The 26,096-nt window shown below is 37.2% G+C and overlaps 1 protein-coding gene across 1 annotated transcript; it reads left to right on the top strand.

Annotated features, from left to right (window-relative positions):
* The first annotated feature begins 7,146 nt into the window (after window positions 1–7,146).
* LOC149813176 (uncharacterized) lies at window positions 7,147–25,667 on the top strand. The gene is made up of 2 exons (XM_089992225.1): window positions 7,147–7,431; window positions 25,416–25,667. The coding sequence occupies exons 1-2, from the start codon at window positions 7,154–7,156 to the stop codon at window positions 25,549–25,551; spliced, it is 414 nt and encodes a 137-aa protein (XP_089848351.1). The 5' UTR covers window positions 7,147–7,153; the 3' UTR covers window positions 25,552–25,667.
* The last annotated feature ends 429 nt before the right edge of the window (window positions 25,668–26,096 follow it).

Here is a 26,096-nt window from a genome sequence, read left to right as displayed (position 1 = left end):
CATGTTTTATTTGATCAGGTCCGAGCAAGTACTTCGCCTTTGGTTTCAGTACTTTGCCATTATACTCTTTGAGTTCCAATTCTAGTCTTTTACATATTAATTTTAAATCCATACGGGCCTTCGGATTATCCTTCGTTTTTCCTTTAATATTCATTACTGTATTGAACACATTATCAAACACATTTTTCTCTACATGCATCACATCCAAATTATGTCGTATCAATTGGGTCGGCCAATACGGTAGTTCCCAAAAAATAGATTTTTTCATCCAATTGTGATCCTTCCCAAATCCACGGAAGGGTGTAGGACTGCGGGCATCTGTTAATACATCTGGAAAGTATCGCAATCTTCTTAGAATCTCTATGCCGGACAATCTTGAGGATGAACCTTCCGTTTCAGTTGTGCCTGCTTTAAATGCATTATTTTGACGTCGGAACGGATGATCGCTGGGTAGAAATCGACGATGGCACTCAAACCAGCAAGGCTTCCTTCCATGCCTCAATCTAAAAGCTTCGGAATCCTCCATGCAGTACGGACAAACCAACCTCCCATGTGTGCTCCAACCAGATAACATACCATATGCAGGGAAGTCACTGATTGTCCATAGAACAACGGCCTTCATGTTGAAATTTTGTTTTTTGTGGGCATCATATGTGGTAACACCGTCATCCCACAGTACTTTTAGTTCATCAATCAATGACCTTAGATATACATCAAGATTTTGGCCAGGTGAGGTCGGACCAGGGATCAACAAAGACAAGAAAAGATTTGGACATTTCATACACAAGCTTGGTGAAAGGTTGTATGGAGTTACAAATACTGGCCAGCATGAGTATGGAGTTGATCTACCCCCAAATGGATTAAATCCATCTGTACATAGACTGAGTCTAACATTTCACACTTCCATTGCGAAGTTCTGATGAGTACGATCAAAGTGCTTCTAAGCTTCAGCGTCAACAGGATGCGTGATCTTGTTTTCATCGTGTCAAACTTTATTTGCATGCCATCTCATGTGTTTAGCTGTCCTTGAAGACATATACAATCGCTGCAATCTAGAAGTGATAGGAAAGTAGCGGAGCGACTTGTATGAAACTTCCTTTGATCTCGTGCTACCATTGCCTCTTGTCTTTGGCTTGAACCGAGGATGCTCACATGACGAGCATGATATGTTGTTTTCCTGCTCCTTAAAATACAACATGCAGTGATTTGGACAAACATCAATCTTTTTGTAACCCATACCTAGAGCGTTGACCATAACTTTCGCACGATAGAAATTTTGTGGCAATTTCTCATCTTTGGGCAACATACTCTTCACAATCATGCACAAACGGTCAAAACATGATTGACTCAAATTATACTCGGACTTCAAATTCATTAGTTGAAGAACCGCAGACAAGATAGTGTGACTCTCACAACCATTCCAAAGTGGCTCATCAGCATCTCTAAGTAAATCATAAAATCTACTAGCTGCATCGTTTGGTGATTCTTCATCTACGGCAGTTCTTACATCACTAGAACTCATAGCAGAACCCAGTTCTGTTCCTGCGGCATCAAATATCAAATTCGTATATGGATTATCGTGCACCACATTCACCCGTGCATCAAAATCGTTTCTAAATTCTTCTCCATGAAACGTCCAGTTCTGATAATCACTCACAAAACCCTTCCTGTATAGGTGATGTCTAACGCTATGAGGTTCTACAAATCGATTATTCTTACAAATCTTGCAGGGACACCTAATCCGACCTGTGGGATATACTGTACTGACACTTGCCATTGCAAATTCAATAAAACTGTCAACACCATCTATATATTCATGCGATAACTCATTATCCACTATCCTACGATACATCCATTCACGGTTTGCAGTCATTTTGTCGTATGATGTTATGAATAGTATCCTAACCAGTTAAAAGAGAACCATCAGAATGCTATGATGAAGAAAATATCAAATTTATCATGCAATATATGATGTCATACAATCACAAGAATTATGATGCATGCATTGATAACTTAATATTTTCATGTGCAAACTATTCATGACACGATACATTCATTTGAAGCATGCTTTCAGTATACAATTTCACATGAAAGACATAATCAAATTGAAAGTAACTACATGTAAGCATGGATACAATCACATCAAACATTGCAATACATCGAAATAATTCATATCAAACAAATGCCAAGCATGTACCTGCAGCAAACACACTTCAATATCCCACTAACTACTACCATGCCTAGCATGAACTCCGTACTCCAAAAATAAGAACACTTCCATATTCATACATTAAAATCATGCTCAGCATGATCTCCGAACTCCAACAAAGCAGTCCTAGATATCAACAACTAAGTGAGTGTGTGAACAATAAAGTGTTACATTCAATAAATTAAATAACATGTGATGCGCTTGCATCACTTACTCACCATGGGTATTTACCCGATTTGCATTATTTTTGTCACTTACTTACCACGGGTGGCGGGGCACAAGCGAGTTCCGTTGAGAAATCTGCAAAAAACACTGTGTTAAAATGAATATTGAAGCTAATTAGGGAAACACAAACACTTATGCAATGCAAAAAACAACTAAACTGATGATGATATATCTAATGATGAAATGCGATGAAATAAAGTGTGCAAGTAATGTACTGCAATGAATATTGAAGCTAATTAAGGAAACACAAACACTTATGCAAAGGAAACAAAAAGACTAAACAGAACTTTTACAAGAATGAAAAACTAAAAGATTAACAAAAATTAGCAGAACAAGAAATGCAAACAAGGAATTATCTAAACATGAAATGCAATGATGAAAAGCAAACATAGAAAAATGAAACAAGAAAATAACGAGAAAAACACAATTGGAAATTGAAATACAGGAAAACAGAAAAATGAACTTGTAAAAAAATTCAGAAAAATAAAATTTCAATGAAATAGACATAAAAAATCAGATAAAAGCATGAAACATAAAACTGGACAAACAGAATTTTGAATGAAAGAAAAGAAAACAGGTAAAAATTAAAAACAGGAAATTAGAACCAGAAATTAAAAACAGGAACAATTAGCAACAGAAAAAAAAAACTAAAAACTATACCTAATGTAAACAGTAAAGCAAACAGAAAATTACTGAAAATTCAGAAAAGAAAAACAGGTAATGCAATGCTGAAAAAGAAAGCAAACAGAAATCGACTCAATTGAAAAGCAGGAAATTCAACAATTAATGGAATTAATGGAAGAAGAAGAAGAAGAAGAAGAAGAAGAAGAAGAAGAAGAAGAAGAAGAAGAAGAAGAAGAAGAAGAAGAAGAAGAAGAAGAAGAAGAAGAACCTAATCAACAATTAATTGAAAAGCAGGTAATGCAATGCTGAAGAAGAAGACTTTGCATTGACAATGATGCCTTAAAACAAATAAAATACACACTAGTATCTGATTGTAGATGTATAGATCTGTCTTTGTGGTTTCGTAAGTTTGATCCTTTACTTCACTCAAAGAATTCTATAGTTGGTAGATTGCATCAAAATAGTAGTGTTGTTCTTTGTTTTTTTTTTAATTTGCATCGGTCTGTAAAAGTGTGAATTTGGAAATCCATTAATTTGCCTTTTGCAAACAAAAATATAATTAGAGATTAGCCAAATAACATGCCAATAGTTCTATATTGCAATTCATAAAAATAATCTGCAAAATGTCTCTGCTCTCTCCATTGAAATGAATACTCAATTCTCAACATGGTAGGTGCCTATTTTTGCCAATATATGGGGGAAAAAAAACCATGGCAGGTGCTTACAAATAGTTGCAACGAGGGCAGTTGTCATGCTATTTTATATGATGTTAAATTCCATCGCAACTGCACATCTCACTTGATGGAGCTATCTATGTATGCCCCCCCGCTTTAACATTCTCATGGTTTCCAAGTGAGATGTACAAGATGGATTGAATACAACCCATGACCGTAACTGCTCTAGATGTGCCTAACCTTGGAAGTTGCTAACCCAGATAGCCCATTATGTCTGAAGATTCAAAGGTGCCTATACCATATCTTTAACCATTTTTCTTTCTCATTTCCAGCAAAGATGATGGACCCAAGGCTGAATGAGGATGCAGAATTTGCCTATGGTTCGGGTCTATTTGATCGAAGACATGTTGTTCACCCAGGCCTAGTGTATGAAATTCAACAACTATACCTAATCTTATTTTTGTTTTTTATTTATTCTGTTTTATACAAAATTAATGGAAGAAGAAGAAAATGCAGATGAGGAATCAGAGGAAGAAGAAGAAGAAGAAGAAGAAGAAGAAGAAGAAGAAGAAGAATGAAGATGACTTACCGTACCAGAAATGATTACCTGCGCATCGCCGGGTGGTGGCGGGAGGCTGACGGGGAGCGGCGGCTGGCGAGCGGTGGACGGCTGGCGAGCGGCGGACGGTTGGCGAGCGGTGGACGGGGAGCGGCGGTTGACGAGCGGCGGCGGCCGGGCGGTGGTGAGAGCCGACGGGCGGCGGGAGGGAGAGGGCGGCGGGCGGGAGCAAGACAGCGAAACAGGAAAAAGAGAAAGAGGGATGGGATTAGGGATTTACTCGACATTTAGCGATGACTTAGCGACGGAATAATTCTGTCGCTAAGCCGTCGTAAATCAAAATACCAAAAAAGCGATAGAATATATCCTGTCGCTACGCCGTCGCTAATTAGCGATGGATTAGCGACGACAGAGTTCCCTCTCTAAATCCATCGCTAAAATGGTGTTCTTGTAATAAAAATTAGCGACAAAAAATTGCAGTCGCTAATTCGTCGCTACTTAGCGACGAATTAGCGATAAAAGTTGTTTCCTCTCTAATTCGTCGCGAATTAGCGACAGATTGTTTCTCTAGCTAATCTGTCGCTAATTAGCGACGGAAAAAATCCGTCGCAAATTAACAATTTTCTTGTAGTGGTCCAATGCATATCTATCTTACGGGAGGACATTTCTATCAAAAGCATATCTACCTTTTTTATATGTTATTTTATTATAAAGTCATCGTGGGCAAGATATTCCTCCATACACACCGGAACACGCGAATGTGTGTTTCGGTGAGAACACACAACACCCTCTCTTACATATATGTATACATTAACTGCTGATAGGTATACATAATCTGGGGTTGAACTTCGGGAAGCAGGTTCAGGTGCATGCTGTAAAAGGTGGTACTGCTTGTGATGACGTTTTCATGCTAACTACAGTGTTAGATTTGTATTCCAAGCATGGTTTAACGGAGGAAGCAACACTCCTATTCAGTAAAATGGCTAATAGTGATTTAGCTGTGTGGAATGCAATGCTTTCTGGGTATGTCCTTAACAAAAGGGCAGTGAGGCACTGAATCTCTTTTCTTACATGCAAAAGGCTGGCATGGGAATGAATCAATTCACATTAGCTACTGCTGCCAAGGCATGTAGTTCTTTGGTTTCGATCACTGAAGGAAAGCAGCTTCATGCATATACTGTCAAGTTGGGGTACAAGTCAGACTTATGTGTAGGTACTGGTATTTAGACATGTATATAAATTGTGGGGGTACTGGGGATGCATACAAATTTTTTAATGGTATGCAGGAATATGATGAAGTTGCTTGGACCACCATGATTTCTGGATGTGTGCAGAATGGGGATGATGATTTTGCTCTTCAGCTTTATTATGACATGCGATGCTCGGGTGTTCTTCCAGATGAGTATACATATGCTAACCTGATAATTTATTTTTGAGCATTGTTTCAGTCTCATAAATTTTATTTTTTGCCCTAAGGCATACGCCTCGTATGCATCAGGGTGAGACACTATTTTTATATATATATATTTTCTGTTGATCACTTTTACTGGGCTCGTAAAAGTCTTTTTACTTCGGTAGATCTGTGCCAGTGAAAACTGTTTCACTGGTGTTGTATTTGCGCTAGTAAAACCAGTTCACTGGCGCAAATTCAGCGCCAAAGACTAGTTTTCACTGGCGCAAACACGACCCCAGTGAAAATGTTTCCACAATGAAGCAGATTTTCACTGGCGCAGTGATTGCGCTGGTGAAAACTAGTCATTGGCGCAAATTCAACTCCAGTTAAACATTTTCACTGGTGCAGAATTTGCGCCAGTGAAACGTTTTCACTGGCGCAGGCACAGCCCCAGTGGAGGGCTTTCCGCAGGTATCGACATTTGATCCACATTTTCACTGGCCCTAACTTTGAGCCAGTAAAAAATAATTTCACTGGCGCAAGCTTTGCACCAGTGAAAAGGATTTTCATTGGCAATGTAAATTGCACGTAAAACCTTTACTGACGCATCTATGACACAGCTATTGCACTCTGTAAAAATTGAATTTCTTGTAGTGTAGTGGTTTTTTGCTCATCCTTTGGTCCATGGACGTAGACCCTAGTGTCTAACCACATAAATCTCGAGTCTTCTCTTGTTTTCTTTCTTCTTTATCTTGTGGTTTGCTTAGATTGTGGCTTTCATAACAAAAAAATAAAGTAGTAGTCAATCCATGAACTATTTTCATGATGGATCCTGAAAATATCATGAGATTCCTCAAATGCCACATATTTCCACTATATCATGATTTTATTGCAATTTAGTTTCAGTTTTCATAGTTCTTTATAATTTTTAAAATCATTGTGCAGTTTTTCAATATAAAAATACCAAAAGAAAACCAACAACTTATTGTTCCTATAAAAGATCAAAAATGAGATTTGTGGCTTTAGAAATAAACAATGCCAGTGTGCCACACTTTAGGGGGCGTTTGCTTGTCACTGAATGAGGTGCCGCGGCACCCCTTCCCTGGATTCCACTGCTGTGGAAACAGAATCCACCCCCGCCAACAAGAACCGTTTCAGCGGAAAAGGAGAGTTCATCGTGTAAAATGGTACACCTGGCTCTGCAAATCCGTGATGCTATGTTTGTTTTGGCATTTTTGGGCTCTGCGGAAAAGCACGCCCATTGATGCGTTTCCGCAGAAAGCCCTAATTTTCTGTGACACGCAAACGCCCCTTACTGAACCTGAACCCGAACCCATGCTAATCAGGTTCAATATCCAGAACTAATTCAGTCCGGGTCTGCTAAGGCCCACCCTGAAGCCGACCCGAACCACCCACTTGCACCTCTACAAGAGAAAAATAAATATGATGAGAGAGAGAGAGAGAGAGAGATGTTGTTGCTGATTTCCGGATCCTTTGTGGTTCCTCCCTCTCTTCTACTCAAGAGGTTTGAGAGGCACTGGCTCAGGCCTCCGACTGTTACTAGTTTTAGGGAAATGAAACTGGCGAGGATGAAATTCGAACCTGCGACCTCCAAGCACAAGGACGGTGACGAGAATAAGGACACCCCGGGCCGTGTTGCCCCGTTCCCTTTCCCTCGGCAAGCATCAACCGTCCTGATTGCTCGATCGGCCATCGCCGTGCTTGGCTTGGGATTCATCGACGCCGGGTACGTTTCTCTCACAACAGCCACACATCCTTTGGTTACCTTATCCAATGGTAACATGAAAATTGGTGTCAAAGCCCATCCCCACCATTGGTTTTGAGAAATCAACTGTCGAGATCCAAAGCACTATCTGGTTGAATTGTCTCTGTGGTCATGTCAACTTATACAGAAACTTCATGGTTCGCATGACACTTGCAAAGTTTTAACCTGGTGGGCTGGGCTAGGACCATAATGATAAATATCGGCCACATTTTGAAATTATCGTGAAAACGCCATATTTTGGTTGCCATTAATTAAAACCTTTGGCATATTTGCAAAATACAGCGATATTATCATCTAAGTGAAAATATCACACTTTTATCGTGAAATGTACGTTTTATTGGCAAAGCACCTGTTCTTTCATGTTCTTACGCTTTTAACGTTTTCATCATGTTTTGTATAATTTTTATTTACATGCAATTGCCTAATGTAAATGTATGAACAATTTAGGTTTAGCCGTCTCAGTTTTCAAATATTTAAGATGAATGGCTTAATTATGTGTTAAGAAATTGCTGAGATGACATACTGACATAATTTTACTCATTGAAATTGCTTGCTTGTCCTTAAGGGTGCGTTTGAACATAGATGCATAGAATCTTGAGTATCCCCTTTCAGGCAAATACCAGTTCTTGGTGGGGGGGAATGGATGCCGATGAGAACAGGGTGGAATCCAAACATAGGGGAATAGAGTCTTATGAACACTGTGCTCAAGGAAGTCCCAAAGCTCAAGGCCTCCTCCACCGAAGCAGGTTATATGTTCTCCCCCCTAACAGGGCATCTCATGCTCGGGGGTCCCAAAAAGCACCACGTATTTAAGCCTGTGCATCTCGTATCCCCATGTTTGTCAGCATTAATTAGCATTGGAGTTTGATGCAATTGCAAAGACTTAATTACCCTCTCCTCCATTGGTGCAAAAAAAATAATGATTGTAAAAAAGGAGTGATTGTAAAGACTTAAGTGCCTCGAAGATGATTATTTAAGACCCAGTCTCTGCACTGTAGGATTATCCGAGAAAAAAATCTCTCCTGGAGGAGGCCATGAACATCAACCCTCTCACTCTCTCTCTCCTTTCTTTTTCTGCTTCTGTGCACATCCAGCAGAAGATCCTACATTGCTCCATCATGCATCGACTGAGCTGCATATTGACTGTTGTGGAGCCTGATTCAGAGTTTTTACCCTTACAGAAGGAGGGTTTGGGGGATCCTCCCAGCGTAGGTAGCATCATTCAACTAAATAAGTTGTGGATCCTGATTCAGAGTTTTTACCCTTACAGGAGAGGGGTCTATGGGTTCCTCCCAGTGTGGGTAACATCATTCAACTTGAAGAGTTGTGAAGCCTGATTCCGAGTTTTTACTCTTACAGAAGAGGGGTCTGAGGGCTCCTCCCAGCGTGGGTAGCATCATTCAACTTGATGATATGTGGAGTCTGATTCAGAGTTTTTTCCCTTACAGGAGGGGGGTTTGGGGGCTCCTCCCAGCGTGGGTAGCATAGTTTTTGCCCTTACAGGGGGGGGTTGGGGGTTGGGAGCTCTTCCCAGCGTGGGTAGCATCATTCAACTTGATGAGATGTGGAGCCTGATTCAGAGTTTTTTTTCTTACAAGAGGGGGGTTTGGGGGCTCCTCCTAGCGTGAGTAGCATAGTTTTTGCCCTTACAGGAGGGGGGTTTGGGGGCTCTTCCCAGCATAGGTAGCATTATTCAACTTGATGCACTGCAGGATTATCCGAGAAAGGAATCCCCCCTCGAGAAGGACATGAACATCAACCCTCTCTCTCCCTTCTCTTTCTACTTCTGTGCACATCTAGCAGACAATCCTACACTGCTCCATCAAGCATCGACTGACCTGCAAACTGACTGTAGCATGGTTCAACTTGATGAGTTGTGGAGCCTGATTGAGAGATTTTGCCCTTACAGGAGGGGGGTTTGGGGGCTTCCCCCGGCACAATAAAGTGTTTTGTTTAATAATGGTGCTCATGTTTCCTGTAGTTGTTTCTTGCTAAAGGTTTTTGTAACACCCTTTCTTACGAATTTTTCTGTTTTTTTTTTTTTCTAGTTTAAAGATGGTGACTTCTGAAAGTTACCGTTCAATTTCAGGAAATGAACCTGTTACAGAACTAGAAATTTTGTAATCAGTTTCGGTTTTTAACAGATTTGAAATATCAAATGAGTTTATAAAGTTATAAAAATTTCCAAATATAAACTAGCCAAATCAAAAAAGAAAACCCTTTTTACAGATTTGAAAAATGATCTCCCGTTGGGGAGATATGACTCTTGCAAAATGAACAAAAAACATGAGTATCTAAAATGATATAGAGTGTGACAGGGTCTTGGTTTTCGACCAAAAACATGTATAAAATTACCTTAAAAATTACTGAAAATTGGCAGAAATAAACTAGACTCAATAACAAAGATGCCTCTTTTTACGGATCAGAAATCTGATCTCCGGTTAGGGAGATACGCCCCCGACAAGTTGGTCTTGATTCAAATAGCGATTTACACGTGACGGCTTAGTGAATAACACTACAAATCGCTTAGCGATTTGTAGTGTATTTCATGAGTCACTATAGCGATTTATGGTGTTGCTCAGTAAATCAATATGTGTAAATCGCTATTGTTACTTATAGTATTTTCAATAAATCGTTGTGCGATTTACGACGTAAATCGTTACCTGAATTAGGACCAACTTGTCAGGGTCATATCTCTCTAAACGAAGATCGAATTTCAAATCCGTAAAAAGCAGTGTCTTTCTTATTGAGTCTAGTTTATTTCTGACAATTTTTAAGAATTTTTATGGTCATTTGTTTTTCCATTTTGATTAAAAACCAGACCCCTATTATTCTGCATTATTTAAGTTGCACATATTTTTAGTTCATTTTGCGAGAGTCATATCTCCCCAATGAAATATTATTTTACAAATCTGTAAAAAGGGTTTTCTTTCTTTATGTGTCTAGTTTATATATGAAATTTTTTATAACTATTTATATATATTTGATATTTTAAATTTGTTAAAATTCAGAACTGGTTACAAATTAATCTTATTTAACCATGATTAAACAAAATAGTTTTGATTTTTTATATATTTGAAATATCAAATAAATATATAAAGTTATAAAAATTTCCAAATATAAACTAGACAAATAAAACAAAAAAACCCTTTTTACAAATTTGAAAAATGATCTCTCGTTGGGATGATATGACTCTTGCAAAATGAACTAAAAACATGAGTAACTCAAACGATATAGAGTTTGACAGAGTCTTGGTTTTCGACAAAAAATAGGTATGAAATTACTCTAAAAAATGCTGAAAATTAACAGAAATAAACTAGACTTAATAACAAAGATGCTGCTTTTTATGTATCAGAAATCTGATCTCCGGTTAAGGAGATACGCTCCCGACAAGTTGGTCTTCATTCAAATAGCGATTTACGCGTGACGGCTTATTGAATAACGATTTGTAGTATTATTCAGTAAGCCGTCACGCGTAAATCGCTATTTGAATCAAGACCAACTTGTCGGGGGCGTATCTCTCTAACCGGAGATTGGATTTTAAATCTGTAAAAAGCGGTGTCTTTCTTATTGAGTCTAGTTTATTCCTGTCAATTTATCAGCAATTTTTATGGTCATTTGTTTTCCCATTTTGATTAAAAACCAGACCCTTATTATTCTGCATTATTTAAGTTGCACATATTTTTAGTTCATTTTGCGAGAGTCATATCTCCCTAATGAAATATCATTTTGCAAATCTGTAAAAAGGGTTTTCTTTCTTTATGTGTCTAGTTTATATCTGAAATTTTTTATAACTGTTTATACATATTTGATATTTTAAATTTGTTAAAATTCAGAACTGGTTACAGATTAATCTTATTTAACCATGATTAAACGAAATAGTTCTGTTTTTTTATATATTTAAAATAGCAAATAAATATATAAAGTTATAAAAATTTCTAAATATATACTAGACAAATAAAGCAAAAAAACCCTTTTTACAAATTTGAAAAATGATGTCCCGTTGGGGAGATATGACTCTTGCAAAATGAACTAAAAACATGAGTAACTCAAACGATATAGAGTTTGACATGGTCTTGGTTTTTGACAAAAAATAGGTATGAAATTACAATAAAAAATGCTGAAAATTGACAGAAATAAACTAGACTCAATAACGAAGATGCCACTTTTTACGGATAACAAATCCGATCTCCGGTTAGGGAGATACTTCCCCAACAAGTTGGTCTTGATTCAAATAGCGATTTACGTGTGACGACTTACTGAATAACACTACAAATCGCTATTTGAATCAAGACCAACTTGTCGGAGGCGTATCTCCTTAACCGGAGCTCAGATTTCAAATCCGTAAAAAGCGGTGTCTTTGTTATTAAATCTAGTTTATTCCTATCAATTTTCAACAATTTTTATGGTCATTGTTTTTCCTATTTTGATTAAAAACCAGACCCCTATTATTCTGCATTATTTAAGTTGCATATATTTTTAGTTCATTTTGCGAGAGTCATATCTCCCCAATGAAATATCATTTTCCAAATCTGTAAAAAGGGTTTTTTTTTCTTTATTTGTCCAGTTTATATCTGAAATTTTTTATAATTGTTTATATATATTTGATATTTTAAATTTGTTAAAATTCAGGACTGGTTACAGATTAATCTTATTTAACCATGATTAAACAAAATAGTTCTGGTTTTTTATATATTTGAAATATCAAATAAATATATAAAGTTATAAAAATTTTCAGATATAAACTAGACAAATAAAGCAAAAAAACCCTTTTTACAGATTTGAAAAATGATCTCCCGTTGGGGAGATATGACTCTTGCAAAATGAACTAAAAACATGTGTAACTCAAACGATATAGAGTGTGACAGGGTGTTGGTTTTCGACCAAAACTAGGTATGAAATTACTATAAAAATTGCTGAAAATTGACAGAAATAAACTAGTTAACGAAGATGCCGCTTTTTACGGATCGGAAATTCGATCTCTGGTTAGAGGATACGCCCCCGACAAGTTGGTCTTGATTCAAATAACGATTTACGCGTGATAACTTACTGAATAACAATACAAATCGTTATTCAGTAAGCCGTCACGCGTAAAACGCTATTTGAATCAAGACCAACTTGTCAGGGGCGTATCTCCCTAACCGGAGCTCGGATTTCAAATTCGTAAAAAGCGGTGTCTTTCTTATTAAGTCTAGTTTCTTCCTGTCAATTTTCAGCAATTTTTATGGTCATTTGTTTTCCTATTTTGATTAAAAACCAGACCCTTATTATTTTGCATTATTTAAGTTGCACATATTTTTAGTTCATTTTGCGAGAGTCATATCTCCTCAATGAAATATCATTTTTCAAATCTGTAAAAAGGGTTTTTTTTCTTTATGTGTCTAGTTTATATATGAAATTTTTTATAACTGTTTATATATATTTGATATTTTAAATTTGTTAAAATTCAGGACTGGTTACAGATTAATCTTATTTAACCATGATTAAACAAAATAGTTTCGGTTTTTTATATATTTGAAATATCAAATAAATATATAAAGTTATAAAAATTTCCAGATATAAACTAGACAAATAAAGAAAAAAACCCTTTTTACAGATTTGAAAAATGATCTCTCGTTGGGGAGATATGACTCTTGCAAAATGAACTAAAAATATGAGTAACTCAAACGATATAGAGTTTGACAGAGACTTGGTTTTCGACCAAAACTAGGTATGAAATTACTATAAAAATTGCTGAAAATTTACAGAAATAAACTAGATTCAATAACAAAGATGCCGTTTTTTACGGATCGGAAATCCGATCTCTGGTTAGGGAGATACATCCCCGACAAGTTGGTCTTGATTCAAATAACGATTTACGCGTGACGGCTTACTGAATAACACTACAAATCGCTATTCACTAAGCCGTCACGCGTAAATCGCTATTTGAATTAAGACCAACTTGTCGGGGGTGTATCTCCCTAACCGGAGATCGGATTTCCGATCCGTAAAAAGCGGCATTTTTGTTATTGAGTCTAGTTTATTTCTACCAATTTTCAGAAATTTTTATGGTAATTTCATATCTGGTTTTGGTCGAAAACCAAGACTTTGTCACACTGTATATCGTTTTAGATGCTCAGGTTTTTTGTTCGTTTTGCAAGAGTCATATCTCCCCAACGGGAGATCATTTTCCAAATCTGTAAAAAAGGTTTTTTTATTTATTTGTCTAGTTTATATCTGGAAATTTTTATAACTTTATATATTTATTTGATATTATAAAATTTTAAAAAACTGAAATTGTTTTGTTTAATCATGGTGAAATAAGATTAATCTGTAACCAGTCTCGAATTTTAACAAATTTAAAATATCAAATATGTATAAAAAGTTATAAAAAAATTTGGATATAAACTAGACAAATAAAAGAAGAAAACCTTTTTTGCAGATTTGAAAAATGATCTCCCGTTGGAGAGATATGACTCTTGCAAAATGAACTAAAAACCTGTGTAACTCAAATAATACAGAATAATAGGGGTCTGGTTTTTAATCAAAATGAGGAATGAAATGACCATAAAAATTATTGAAAATTGTCAAAAATAAACTAGACTCAATAAGAAAGACACCGTTTTTTACGGATTTGAAATCTGATCTCTATAACAGGTTCATTTTCTGAAATTGAACAGTAACTTTCAGAAGTCACCATCTTCAAACCAGAAAAAAAGAACAAAAAAATCGTGGAAAAGGGTGTTACAAAAACCTTTAGCAAGAAACAACCAAAGGAAACATGAGCACCACGATTAAACAAAGCACTTTATTGCACCAGGGGAAGCCCTCAAACCCCCCTCCTGCAGGGGCAAAATCTCTGAATCTGGCTCCGCAACTTATTAAGTTGAATGATGCTACCCACACCGGTGGGAGCCCCCAAACCCCCTCCTGTAAAGGCAAAATCTCTGAATCTGGCTCCACAACTCATCAAGTTGAACCATGCTACAATCAGTGTGCAGGTTAGTCAATGCTTGTTGGAGCAGTGTAGGATCGTCTGCTGGATGTGCATAGAAGCAGAAAGAGAAGGGAGAGAGAGAGAGGGTTGATGTTCATGGCTTTCTTCAGGGGGGATTCCTTTCTCAGATAATCCTGCAGTGCAGGGACTTTCTGGATGGAGGACATGTTTGTTCTTTTTTTGAACTGTTTGTTTTCCTTTTTTTGAATGGACATTTTTGTCATTTTCTCAAACCATCATTTTATGGCAAGAATAGCAAGAAAGGGTACTTAAGTCTTTGCAACAACACCAGAGTCCAATGCAAAGTTATGTCAACATACACGGGAATACGAGCCCCATGTGCGTAAATACGTGGCGCTCATTCATCCCCCTGAACACAGACGTGGGATTCAGTGAATCATCGGGGGAGAACATACACCACCCTCTCCTCCTCCACCCATGTTGATGGATAGCGTTGCAGGGACCAATGTTGTCTATCGGTATAGGCTCTGAATCTTTTGGCCACCGATATACCGATATTCGAATGAATCATTCTGTATCGGACAAAAAATATTACATGTCAAACATGTGTTATAATTATTAAAATAATATTAAAAATTTTAATTTTAATATTTTCTATATTTATTAAAAAAAATAGTGATTAGGGATTTCTCCTTCTAGGTTCTTATACTCGTGCTTCACTAGCACCAAACTAGTTTCAAGAATACCGAAGCCCGTTTCAGAAATCCTATAAAACTAGTTTCTAAATGCATAAGAAACTCATCTCTAAAAGCATAAGAAACAACTTACTTGTACAAGTGAAGCCAGTACCAAAGTGGGTTTCATTTATGCTGATTGTGGTTGTCAATGTAACATGCAACACAAAACTACTTGATGCAGCCCATCAGGACTAATTTGGATGTATGCAAGGAGCAGGACACGATCCAGATTGCCATACCCGTGACCCCCAAGCAAAAAACGCTCAATTTGGGTTCAAATGGGGTTTAGGGTTAAAATAATCATTTTATATTTTGAATTTTCTAAAAATTTTGATCAGTCACATCATTTTTAAATTATGGTATATTTGAATTTTAAGTTGTTATTTTTTTTTGATAGAACAGACTCGAATTGTTCTATAGTACTCTATAGAATTAGTTTTGTAGTACTAGAAGGTATAGTGGGTTCATGGGTAAATTTTCTTTTTTCATATCCAAATCTAGATCCATTTGAAAGCATAAGTCCCAACATGACATATGACTTTATTCTAGTGAGCTTTAAGAGAGGCAATCACTTAAGTGATCAATCATGGGTTAGCCACCTCTCTCTAAACCTCATTGGGCTAGAAAAAGATGTCGCCTAAGCTTGCCAACTCTTCCTTCCTTAGTGGCTCTTCATTGGCCTGCCAAAAAGAGAGTGAGACAAAAAAAAATGAAAGAACTCATCTACATTTAAAACTATTCCAGTAAGAAAGGAAAATGAAGGTTTTTTTGTCTATCTTAAAAAAAAAAAAAACAAAGTTTGAAAGGAAGTCATGGAAGAAAATAGGAGAAAAGGTTAGTTTTGGGAGAGAACTTAAATCTTGAGAGTGGAAACTTGTGAGTTCCAATTTGTGTAAAAGCTTGTGAGAGAACCACCTCCGTTGTCGTGAAACCTTGCTGGTTACGGGTTGCTGTTGTCCGGAAGCTCTGATCCTAAGCTTTTTGGAGAGCTATCACGAGCATTGTATGAGAATTTCGAGAGCTCGTGTGAAGGTACTTGATCTTGGAGAGGTTGTGTGAGGGTTGTTTGGGAGAAAACACCCCTCTTTTTCATCATTGCCGATCCTCATTGTGGAGTTTTGAACCATTGGATGTGTGAAGTTGTTCTTGTGCCTAGGAATTGAGATACGAACGTGTTGGATCGATCTCGACTACCTTGGGGTCCAGCATATTTTTGGTTTGCCGAAAATACTTCTTTGAATGCTTGATCATGTTGTCTTTGATTTGAGTCTTTGTATCTTATTTAAAACCTGATTTTTTTTGTTCACGTTTTGCTTGTGATTGTACCTACTCGAAGTTGTGTGGTGAGGTTTTATGCTGGAACTTAAAACCAAAAACAAAGAAAAAAGAAAAAAAAAATTGGTTTCTTGATAAAACGTGGATTATAAATTCCAAAATTCATTGTTGTCATTTTTTGATCTGATAAATCATTCCACAAACATGTTTGAGTGTCGATTTCAGACTTCTTAATGTCTAATCATTGTATGATTTGATTATCAAATTTGGTTGTGAGAAAGAAAAACAAAAATTGATTTATTGTTGTTTAAAAAAAATCATTAGCTTGGAAATCTTTAAAACATTGGATGAGATATTTCTAGATCTATTAAACCTTTAAAATGTCGAGTTGAGGATCTGATACAGACCTATTGACGTTGGTACAGGTCTGAGTTCATTTCAGTCTTGAGCGTGGAGCTAGTTTGTTAAATGATCGCATATGGTTTATTTCAAATAGTGAGTTTTACTATCGATGCTTGTGAAAATCAATTTTCCATGATTGAGCTGTCCCCATCTCATTGTTGTTTGTTGTTTGAATATTGATCTCAAACCCCTAGACCTCTGATCCAGGTCTGAGGCATGTTCCTAATTGGCATATAAGCTTGTTGTGGTTGTTCTGTGCGGGTTGCTTCAAGTTGTTAATGTTGGATCGATTTTTAGATGACACAGTTTCACAATCATCATCATGACATAAAACATGATACAAATAAGGAAATATAACAGTATAGACATCATGATCAACCGACGATCGAAACAATAACAGAGAGCAAACATGTCGGGTTCCACCATATACCAAAATCCAGACATATGCAAATGAACAAACATATGCATAGAACATAATATAAACAACAGAAGCATGTTAATACTGTGTAAACGGCTAAGGCGTACGAAAGTACTCCCCTTAGAGAAGATTCACTCCCACATATAGTGCAAACAGGGTCCGGCGTCCTTCCCCCAGAATACAATAGCCTCGATGATCTGGATCGGTGCACGTCGATGGTAGATCACCCTTCGAAAACAACCTCAGGAACTACAACTGCAGACCTCACAGTTTTAGCAAAGCAAGAAAGAGAGAGATGATAGAGTGTACATTTGTCTCCTTGGAACCTCTCTAACCACGTTTATATAGACGTGGAAGAGATCTATTGAAAGGACATGACTCTTGAAGAGTTGCCTATTTTGAATAGACATGACCCTTGCAAAGAGTTACCAGATTTGAACAAGTGTGACCCTGCCAATGGTCACCAGTTACAAAAGGCATGACTCGCCATCAAAACCAAACTTTTTTCAAAAAGAAAAAACACTCCACGTTTCTTCTTGGAATTTTCTCTCCCCTCCCTTGTTGCACCTAACATTCCCCCACAAATTCAAAGAATGAAACGGGAGAAAACCAAGATGCAAGATGAGAAAATCTGCAGCAGGACATATCATGCTTTCAGTAATGGTACCTTCCGGTTTGAACCACTACCTTAGTTGACTAACTTTACCCCCACAGGAACAAAGTGAACTGAAATCTTGAACTTGAACCTTTGGTGTAGGAGTGTCCATTAGCAACAACATGATAAAGGTTCTGGTTGTAATCTTTAGGAGCAGCGCGTTAAGACCATGCGCCCGAATCTTGTTTCATGAGTGACTTTAGGAATAACCCAATTCCTTAAACTGCGGCCACACAGTCACACTCACATAGGTGGGCTTCTCCAGAGATGCACTGCTAACATCTCGCCTAGAAGGCTTTAAACCCATTCAGAGTTTTAACTCTTCCTTAACTAGCAGCTACAACACCTTTCCAGAGTAATCAGGGAAACAGACACAGATACATAGTATTTAACCTACTTTGTGGGATTTCCACTCAGATAGGTTGGGTTGCTACTACAGCTGAACTACTGATGGGTTTCAGTCCCATCCCCTCTCTGGATTTTAGGACTAATGACTTATCTAGTCCTTTCATTAATAGATCAACTGTGTTCTCTTTGGATCCAACATAGTCCACAACAACCACTAACTGAGACACCAGTTCCCTTGCAGACTTTATTCTGACTTAGATGTGTCTCCTCTGCTTTTGATTATATTTTGTGCTTTTAATCTTTGCAATAGTGGTCATATTGTCACAATGCATAGATATTGCAGGAATTGGTTTGGTCATTAAAGGAAGTTCCTCAAGAAGTCCCTTTAACCATTCAGCTTCCAATCCTGTGACATCTAAAGCACAAAGTTCAGCCTCAAAAGTAGACCAAGACAAGATGGTCTGCTTCACTAATCTCCAGGCGACTGTGCCGCCACCCAAGGTAAATACATACCCTGTCACACCATAACTCCCAGAGTTCATGGCTATCCAGCTTGCATCACTATATCCCTCAAGAACTGCAGGAAATCTCTTGTAATGCAAACTCAAGGAAATAGTTCCTTTCAGGTATCTAAGTACCCTGTCCAATGCCTTCCAATGAATGTGATTTGGACAACTTGTGTATCTACTTAATTTTGTCACGGAGAACGAAATATTTGGTCTCGTGCAATTTGCAAGATACATCAAACTTCCAATAATTTGGGAATACTTCAATTGAGACACAGGAATACCAGTCATATTCTTATGAAGAGGGATAAAAGGGTCATATGGAGTTGCTACAAATCTCCCTTGGTTATAGCTAAATTTTTCAAGTACTTTCTCAACAAAATGAGATTGGGAAATTGCTATCCCCTCAGCTGAATGAGTCAGCTTTAAGCCTAAGATCACATTTGCAACACCCATATCCTTCATATCAAACTTACTACTAAGAAACGACTTTGTCTTATTCACAATTCTCATATTGGAACCAAACAATAGAATGTCATCTACATACAAACATAAAATAGTACAACCATCACTTTTAACTTTGCAATAAACACACTTATCAGATTCATTGACAACAAAGCCAAATGATAAAATAACATTATCAAACTTCTCATGTCATTGTTTAGAGGCTTGTTTTAGTCTATATAATGACTTGACAAGTCTACAAACTTTGTTTTCACTACCAGGAGCCACATAACCCTCAGGTTGATCCATATAGATCTCTTCTTCAAGATCGCCATGCAAGAAAGCGGTCTTCACATCCATTTGATGGACCGAAAGATCATAAATGGAAGCCATTGCAATAAGAACCCTAATTGTGGTCATCCGAGTAACCGGAGAATAGGTGTCAAAGTAATCTATTTCCTCCTTTTGTTTGAACCCCTTGGCAACCAGTCTCGCCTTGTACTTGTCAATGGATTCATCTGGTTTCAACTTCTTCTTAAAGATCCATTTGCACCCAATTGTGAAACTACCACGAGGGAGGTCAACCAGTTCTCAAGTGCCATTAGAGATAATAGAGTCCATTTCACTCTTGATGGCGTCTTTTCAATGCCTTGCTTCACATGAAGCCATTGCATCTCGGAAAGTGGAAGGATCATCCTCGATAAGGTAAGTGATAAAATCACTTCCCAAATCCTTGGTAATTCGTGGTCTCTTGCTCCTTCTAGGTTCAGCCACTTCCTCATACTCAATGGGTCTAGAATGAGAACAAGATGGTTCTACCCCTACATCTGTCATCCTTTCCACATGTTCAGGAATGGAACCAGAAGTTTAAGGTATATCTAAAGAAGATAGATTTTGAGGTACACCAACTTTCATGGGAAATACATCCTCAAAGAATGTAGCTTCTCGAAGCTCAACAATAGAGTTTACATCTATGCCAGATATCTTAGACTTAATAACTAAGAACTTGTAGGCATAACTGTTCTCTATATAACCCAAAAAGACAACATCTACGGTTTTAGGACCCAGCTTCTTCCTGTTGTGCTCTGGGACAAATACCTTTGCAAGGTACCCCCACACTTTAAGGTATTTCAATTTAGATTTCCTATTTCTCCAGAGTTCAAAAGGACTACTATCCTTATACTTCTGAGAAACTCTATTCAGAATATGGCAAGCTGTATTCAGAGCATCCCCCCATATATAAGTGGGTAATCCAGAACTCCCAAGTAGAGCATTAATTATGTCAGTTAGGGTTCTATTCTTTCTTTCTGCAATCCCATTAGATTGAGGAGAATATGGAGCAGTAAACTCATGAACTATGCCAACATATTTACAATATTCATCGAGTCTATTAGAGGTATATTCTCCCCCTTTATCAGACCTCAATCTTTTAAGTTTTCTACCAGTTTGTGTTTCTGCTTCATTCTTAAAAATAAGAAACTTATCAAAAGCTTCATCTTTTGATTTTAGCAGATACACATAACAGTATTTAGTGCCATCATCTATAAAAGTGATAAAATACTTTTTATGATTTCTGGTTAATACTCCATTAAACTCACAGATATCTGTGTGCACCAGATCCAATATTTCAGAATCTCTAACAATCGTATGGAATGGTTTCCTATATTGTTTTGCTTGCACACAAATTTCACATTTCTTAGTTTTATCAATGGAATGCTCAGGAATCATTTTCAAGTTCATCATGTGTTTCACAGAATTGAAATTCACATGACCTAATCTATTATGCCACAAATCAGATGATTATATGTTATATGCAACATTAGACAATGAATCAAAAGAAACATCATTTTCTAATTTATCACTGCAAACATGTTCAACACGAAGTTTAAACAAACTATCATCTAAATACCCCTTGCAAATAAAGGTTCCAGAATATAAAATAACAACTTTATTACATTTAAAGTTAAATTAATAACCCTTTCTAACAAGACATGAACCACTTAGAATGTTTCTTCTAACTACAGGCACATGGTGTACTCTGTGTAAAGACAAAACTCATCCTGAAGGAAACTTCAGATCCACGCGTCCAATCCCTAACACCTTTGCAGCCGTTGAATTGCTCATAGTCACAGATCTGCCTGCAGCAGCCTGGTATGAGACAAAGACAGACTTATCAACACAAACGTGCACATTAGCCCCAGTGTCAACCAGCTACTCTGTCGACTCATAAACGTGATAGATTTGCAGGTTAACAGAAACATACCCAGTACTGGTCCCAACGACCTCAGTCACCATGTTGACTTGAGGCATTCCATCTGTGGTCCCATGAGCTTTGGCCTTCTTGGAAGAACATTCCTTAGCCCAGTGCCCAACCTGCCCACAGTTTCAGCACAGTTTGTTCTTTGCCTTTTTCTGGATTTTGGCCTTAGGTTTAAACTGGTTTTTCATTGCAAATTTTGGTTTTTGTTCCTTGCCCTTAAAAGATTCGGTCATCATGTTCACCTTAGGCTGTTCAGTTGGCATCACGATTTGTTTCTGGCTCTTATGCTCTTCTTCAATGGCAATGACTACCATAAGATCTTCAAGGGAAATCTTCCCTCTACGGTGCTTGAGAGACATACCAAAGTCTACCCAAGACTTAGGAAATTTCTCCACGATGGTCATAATTTGAAACTTCTCAGAAAGTTTCATCTCAGCCTCAGCCAAACTATGGAGCAACAACAAAAACTCGTGTGCCTGCTCAGTGACCGACTTGCTTTCTACCATCTGATATTTCAGAAACTTGGCAACAAAGTACTTTTCAAGACCTTGGTCTTCGGTATTGTACTTCTTGTCAAGTTGATCCCATAGGCCCTTAGCAGTGGTAGACAAGGAACAATACACATCGAACAACGTGTTGGACAAAGCCAACAGTATGCAACCACGACATATACTGTCCTTTTCTTTCCACTCTACAGCCGCAGAGACCGCAGCAGGGTCAGGGTCAGTATCATAAACCGAAGGGCAGTCGAGTTCCAGAACCGACAACAGCCCTATCGTAGTGAACCAGATTTTCATGCGTTGCTGCCAACGCTTGAAATTCTGACCGACAAACTTTTTCGGCATACCAGACATGTCCACTTTTGGTACAAAAGCGGAAGAGGTCGACATGCTTAGAATCTTCTCTAAGACTGTTGGATCGATTTTCAGATCACACAGTTTCACAATCATCATCATGATATAAAATATGATACATATAAGGAAATATAACAGTATAGACATCATGATCAACCGACGATCAAAAACAATAACAAGGAGCAAACATGTCGGGTCCCACCATATACCAAAATCCAGACATATGCAAATGAACAAACATATGCATAGAACATAATATAAACAACAGAAGCATGTTAATACTGTGTAAACGGCTAAGGCGTACGAAAGTACTCTCCTTAGAGAAGATTCGCCCCCACATACAGTGCAAAAGGGTCCGGCGTCCTTCCCCCAAGATACAATAGCCTCGGTGATCTGGATCGGTGCACGTCGATGGTAGATCACCCTTCAAAAAGAACCTCAGGAACTACAACTGCAGACCTCACAGTTTTAGCAAAGCAAGAGAGAGAGAGAGATGATAGAGTGTACATCCGTCCCCTTGGAACCTCTCTAACCACGTTTATATAGACGTGGAAGAGATCTGTTGAAAGGACATGACTCTTGAAGAGTTGCCTATTTTGAATAGACATGACTCTTGAAGAGTTGCCTATTTTGAATAGACATGACCCTTGCAAAGAGTTACCAGATTTGAACAAGTGTGACCCTACCAAGGGTCACCAGTTCCAAAAGGCATAACTCTTCATCAAAACCAAACTTTTTCCAAAAAGAAAAAACACTCCACGTTTCTTCTTGGAATTTTCTCTCCCCTCCCTTCTTGCACCTAACAATAAACCAGTTTGAATGCTTGCTTAACCCGAATCCTCATATTGTGATCTGATTATAGATTGGTTGTCTGTGATCTGTTTTGTGCTTATCCGAAACTTAAAAATATTAGAATCTGGTCTGAATTATTGTTATTTTAGTCATTGGGTTGTTTGTGGAGTTTTCATTATTGAATGCCTCGAATAGGAATAGGCATTTCCTATGAATGCATGATTTGATTTCATTGATTCAAGAACGTAATATATTATGTCCGTGATATGATTTTATGGTTGAATGGGTTAACATGTTAAAAGATTGAATATGATTTAATATAAGATTTTATTGGCAGTAGCTAAATATGTCCAGTTTCATTTGTGAAACAAATAACTATATATAAAAATAAATAAATAAATAAATAAATAAATAAAATATATATATATATATATATATATATATATATATATATATATATATATATATATATATATATATAGTCTTAGGTGAGTTTAGCATAGTTAGTTTTATGTTCTAGAAAAACAACAAAAATAGTTTTCAAAATTTATTTTCCCATTTAGGTTTTATTGGCTTCTGCATATTAGTTTAAACCTGGTATCAATGTCTATTAGAAGCTCGTACCAAAATTTTGAGACACATTTTAATTAGAACGTACCTGAAACTTTTGAGGGCCTTGCGTACCCGTATCCATGCCATGGGTCTGAAACCATCAATTTTTTTATCTGTAAAGATGAAAAGTCAGACCTCTATATCCGTGCTTTTTGGGGATCTCTTTCCCCACAAAAAACTAAAAAAAGTGGACTAAAGATATACTGCATCATGTGCAGTGCCCACTCAAAACTGTAAAAAAAAACTCCCTTGGATTTTTTTTATTTGCTGTCCAATGCGCTCTAACTATAGCTACGAAAACAGAGAGCTACAAAAGTGACGATCAATCATTTAAAGAAGGAAAAGGTTAAAAATGTTGTTTAAAGATTAGACTTGTGTGGCGATTTGTGATGTAATTAAACGGTTTGGATTTGAGTGGATGTAGCCAATACCAGATCTGTTTAATTCAATGATGGCTAGAAAAATTCGGATTTGAATTTGGATTGAATTCAGATGGTGAAAAACTCGTACCATATCTGTTTTTTTACAGGTAATTGGATTTGGATGTCCATCAAACTCAGATATCCACATTTGATTACAATCACATATGGTTTTGGCTTACCAAATCCAACTAAATGAAATCAGTTTCGGTTGGATATCGGAACGGTTGACATCCCTACTCAGGGGCATAGCTAGGATTCATGTGGGGGGGGGGGGGGGGGTGGCGCAAACAGGGGTGTAGCAAAAAAAAATTTGGTGTGATAGTCTGGGGTTCCCAAATTTTTTTTTTTTGAGATAAAATAAAAAATGACTTCAATTATTAATAAAAATCTATTTCATATGGACAAATCAAACTATTTGCTGCAGTCAGGGCTGGGCTTTAAATTTTATTTATTTTTTTAACTGGACCGGGAGGCAGGACTGGGCTATAGCCCAGTTCTGCCCCTCCCCCCCCCCCCCCCCCCCCCCAGCTCCGCCTATGTCCCTACTGGTGATATAACAGGTTATTCAGGTGGTCATCTATGCTTTTCTTAGAAGGTTTGGCATTCATCTTAAATATTTGAAAACTGATGTAACTAATTAATATTTTTTATACGTTAAGAGTCTACATTCAAATTACCTGGTCATGCAATAGATCTGGGCCTGAACATGAATTGTTTGCAATTAAATCTAAATTAGATTATGGATTTGCATGAAAATTAGATGAAGGCTGAACCTCGATCCAAAATGTATACGGTAGCAATGGATCCTGTAAAAGAAGACTGAAAACAAGCATTGACATGCACCAAGTATAGAGATAAGGATTTGATCCAACTCTAAGCAAAAATTGACGCACAAGAAGAGTTGCTATGTCTGTGATGATGAGCATAGCTACTCTAGTAAATGTACTGGATTGCATAAGAAAAAGTTCTACATTATGATGATCTCTTTAGCACCTAGTGCCCTAGAGTTGCTTATTTGGAGATTCATTAAATATCCAGGATTACACCAACAAAAAAGGAGAACCAGTAGGTTCAAACACTTTTTACATATATCTAATTATTTACCATTCATGATTACTTCATTATATAATATTAATAAGGGTGCGAGAAAAAGTCTATAACAAGCCAAAGTTAGGCTAGCAACATGTATCACTGTAACTGCTATTAAGTAATTGAACTTACATCTTGAAACTAATCGTAATATGTCTAATGAGGAGTGGTTGGTTTCCTTTGATGCATTGCAGGTACAGTGGTGACTGGTCTAGAATTGGTGTCATCTCTAAAGAGACTGAGGATGTACTAAAGCTGGCTGCATATTTTCTGGTACCACTGTGCCTATACCTTATTTTCACAGTCTCAGTGGAAGAAGAGACTCCATAAAAGGACATGTGACGCACATTAAATGTATCCCTCTCAGAGATTTATAATGTCTTTGAGTTCAAGATATTTCATACTTGTAGCATAATTATAAGTAGATTAATCTCTACCTTCTGACCCTTTAGCAGTTCCTCCTTGTAAAAATGCAAAAATAGAGTTAAGTCTGCAAAAATCTTGCTTAGTCCGTCATATTTCAAATGCATGCTGTCCATTTCTCAAATATTTGGTCTTGACCGTGTTGGGTGTATACGATAGCACCACTATTTTGGTCTGTGATTATTCAGTTGAACCAATTTTATGCTAAAGAAAATTGTAGATGCCACACATCTTTAATGTGGATGGTACTTAATGTATGTGGATTAATGCTAGGGTTATTTACAAAAAAGCATACCTGTTCTTTTTGATAATTCAAACCATACCTACAAGAACTTATATTTCAAAATTTGTATCTTCAGCTATTCATATTCATACTCCTGGTCATGATTATCCCTTTAACCAGTAGTTGATAGATTCACAATTAGACCAGTTTTACCCTCATTAAACTTGCT

The sequence above is a fragment of the Nuphar pumila genome, chromosome 16 (genome assembly GCF_984573655.1).
Source record: "Nuphar pumila chromosome 16, dmNupPumi1.hap1.1, whole genome shotgun sequence".
In the NCBI taxonomy this organism is placed as follows: Eukaryota; Viridiplantae; Streptophyta; class Magnoliopsida; order Nymphaeales; family Nymphaeaceae; genus Nuphar; species Nuphar pumila.
Note: the sequence above shows the minus strand (reverse complement) of the source record. Positions and strands in the feature narration are given on the sequence as shown.

Coding starts and splice junctions, on each gene's coding strand:
- LOC149813176 (XM_089992225.1), top strand. CDS start 7,154: ATGTTGTTGCTGATTTCCGGATCCTTTGTGGTTCCTCCCTCTCTTCTA. Junction 7,432..25,415: donor TTGGGATTCATCGACGCCGG/GTACGTTTCTCT, acceptor GATGCATTGCAG/GTACAGTGGTGACTGGTCTA.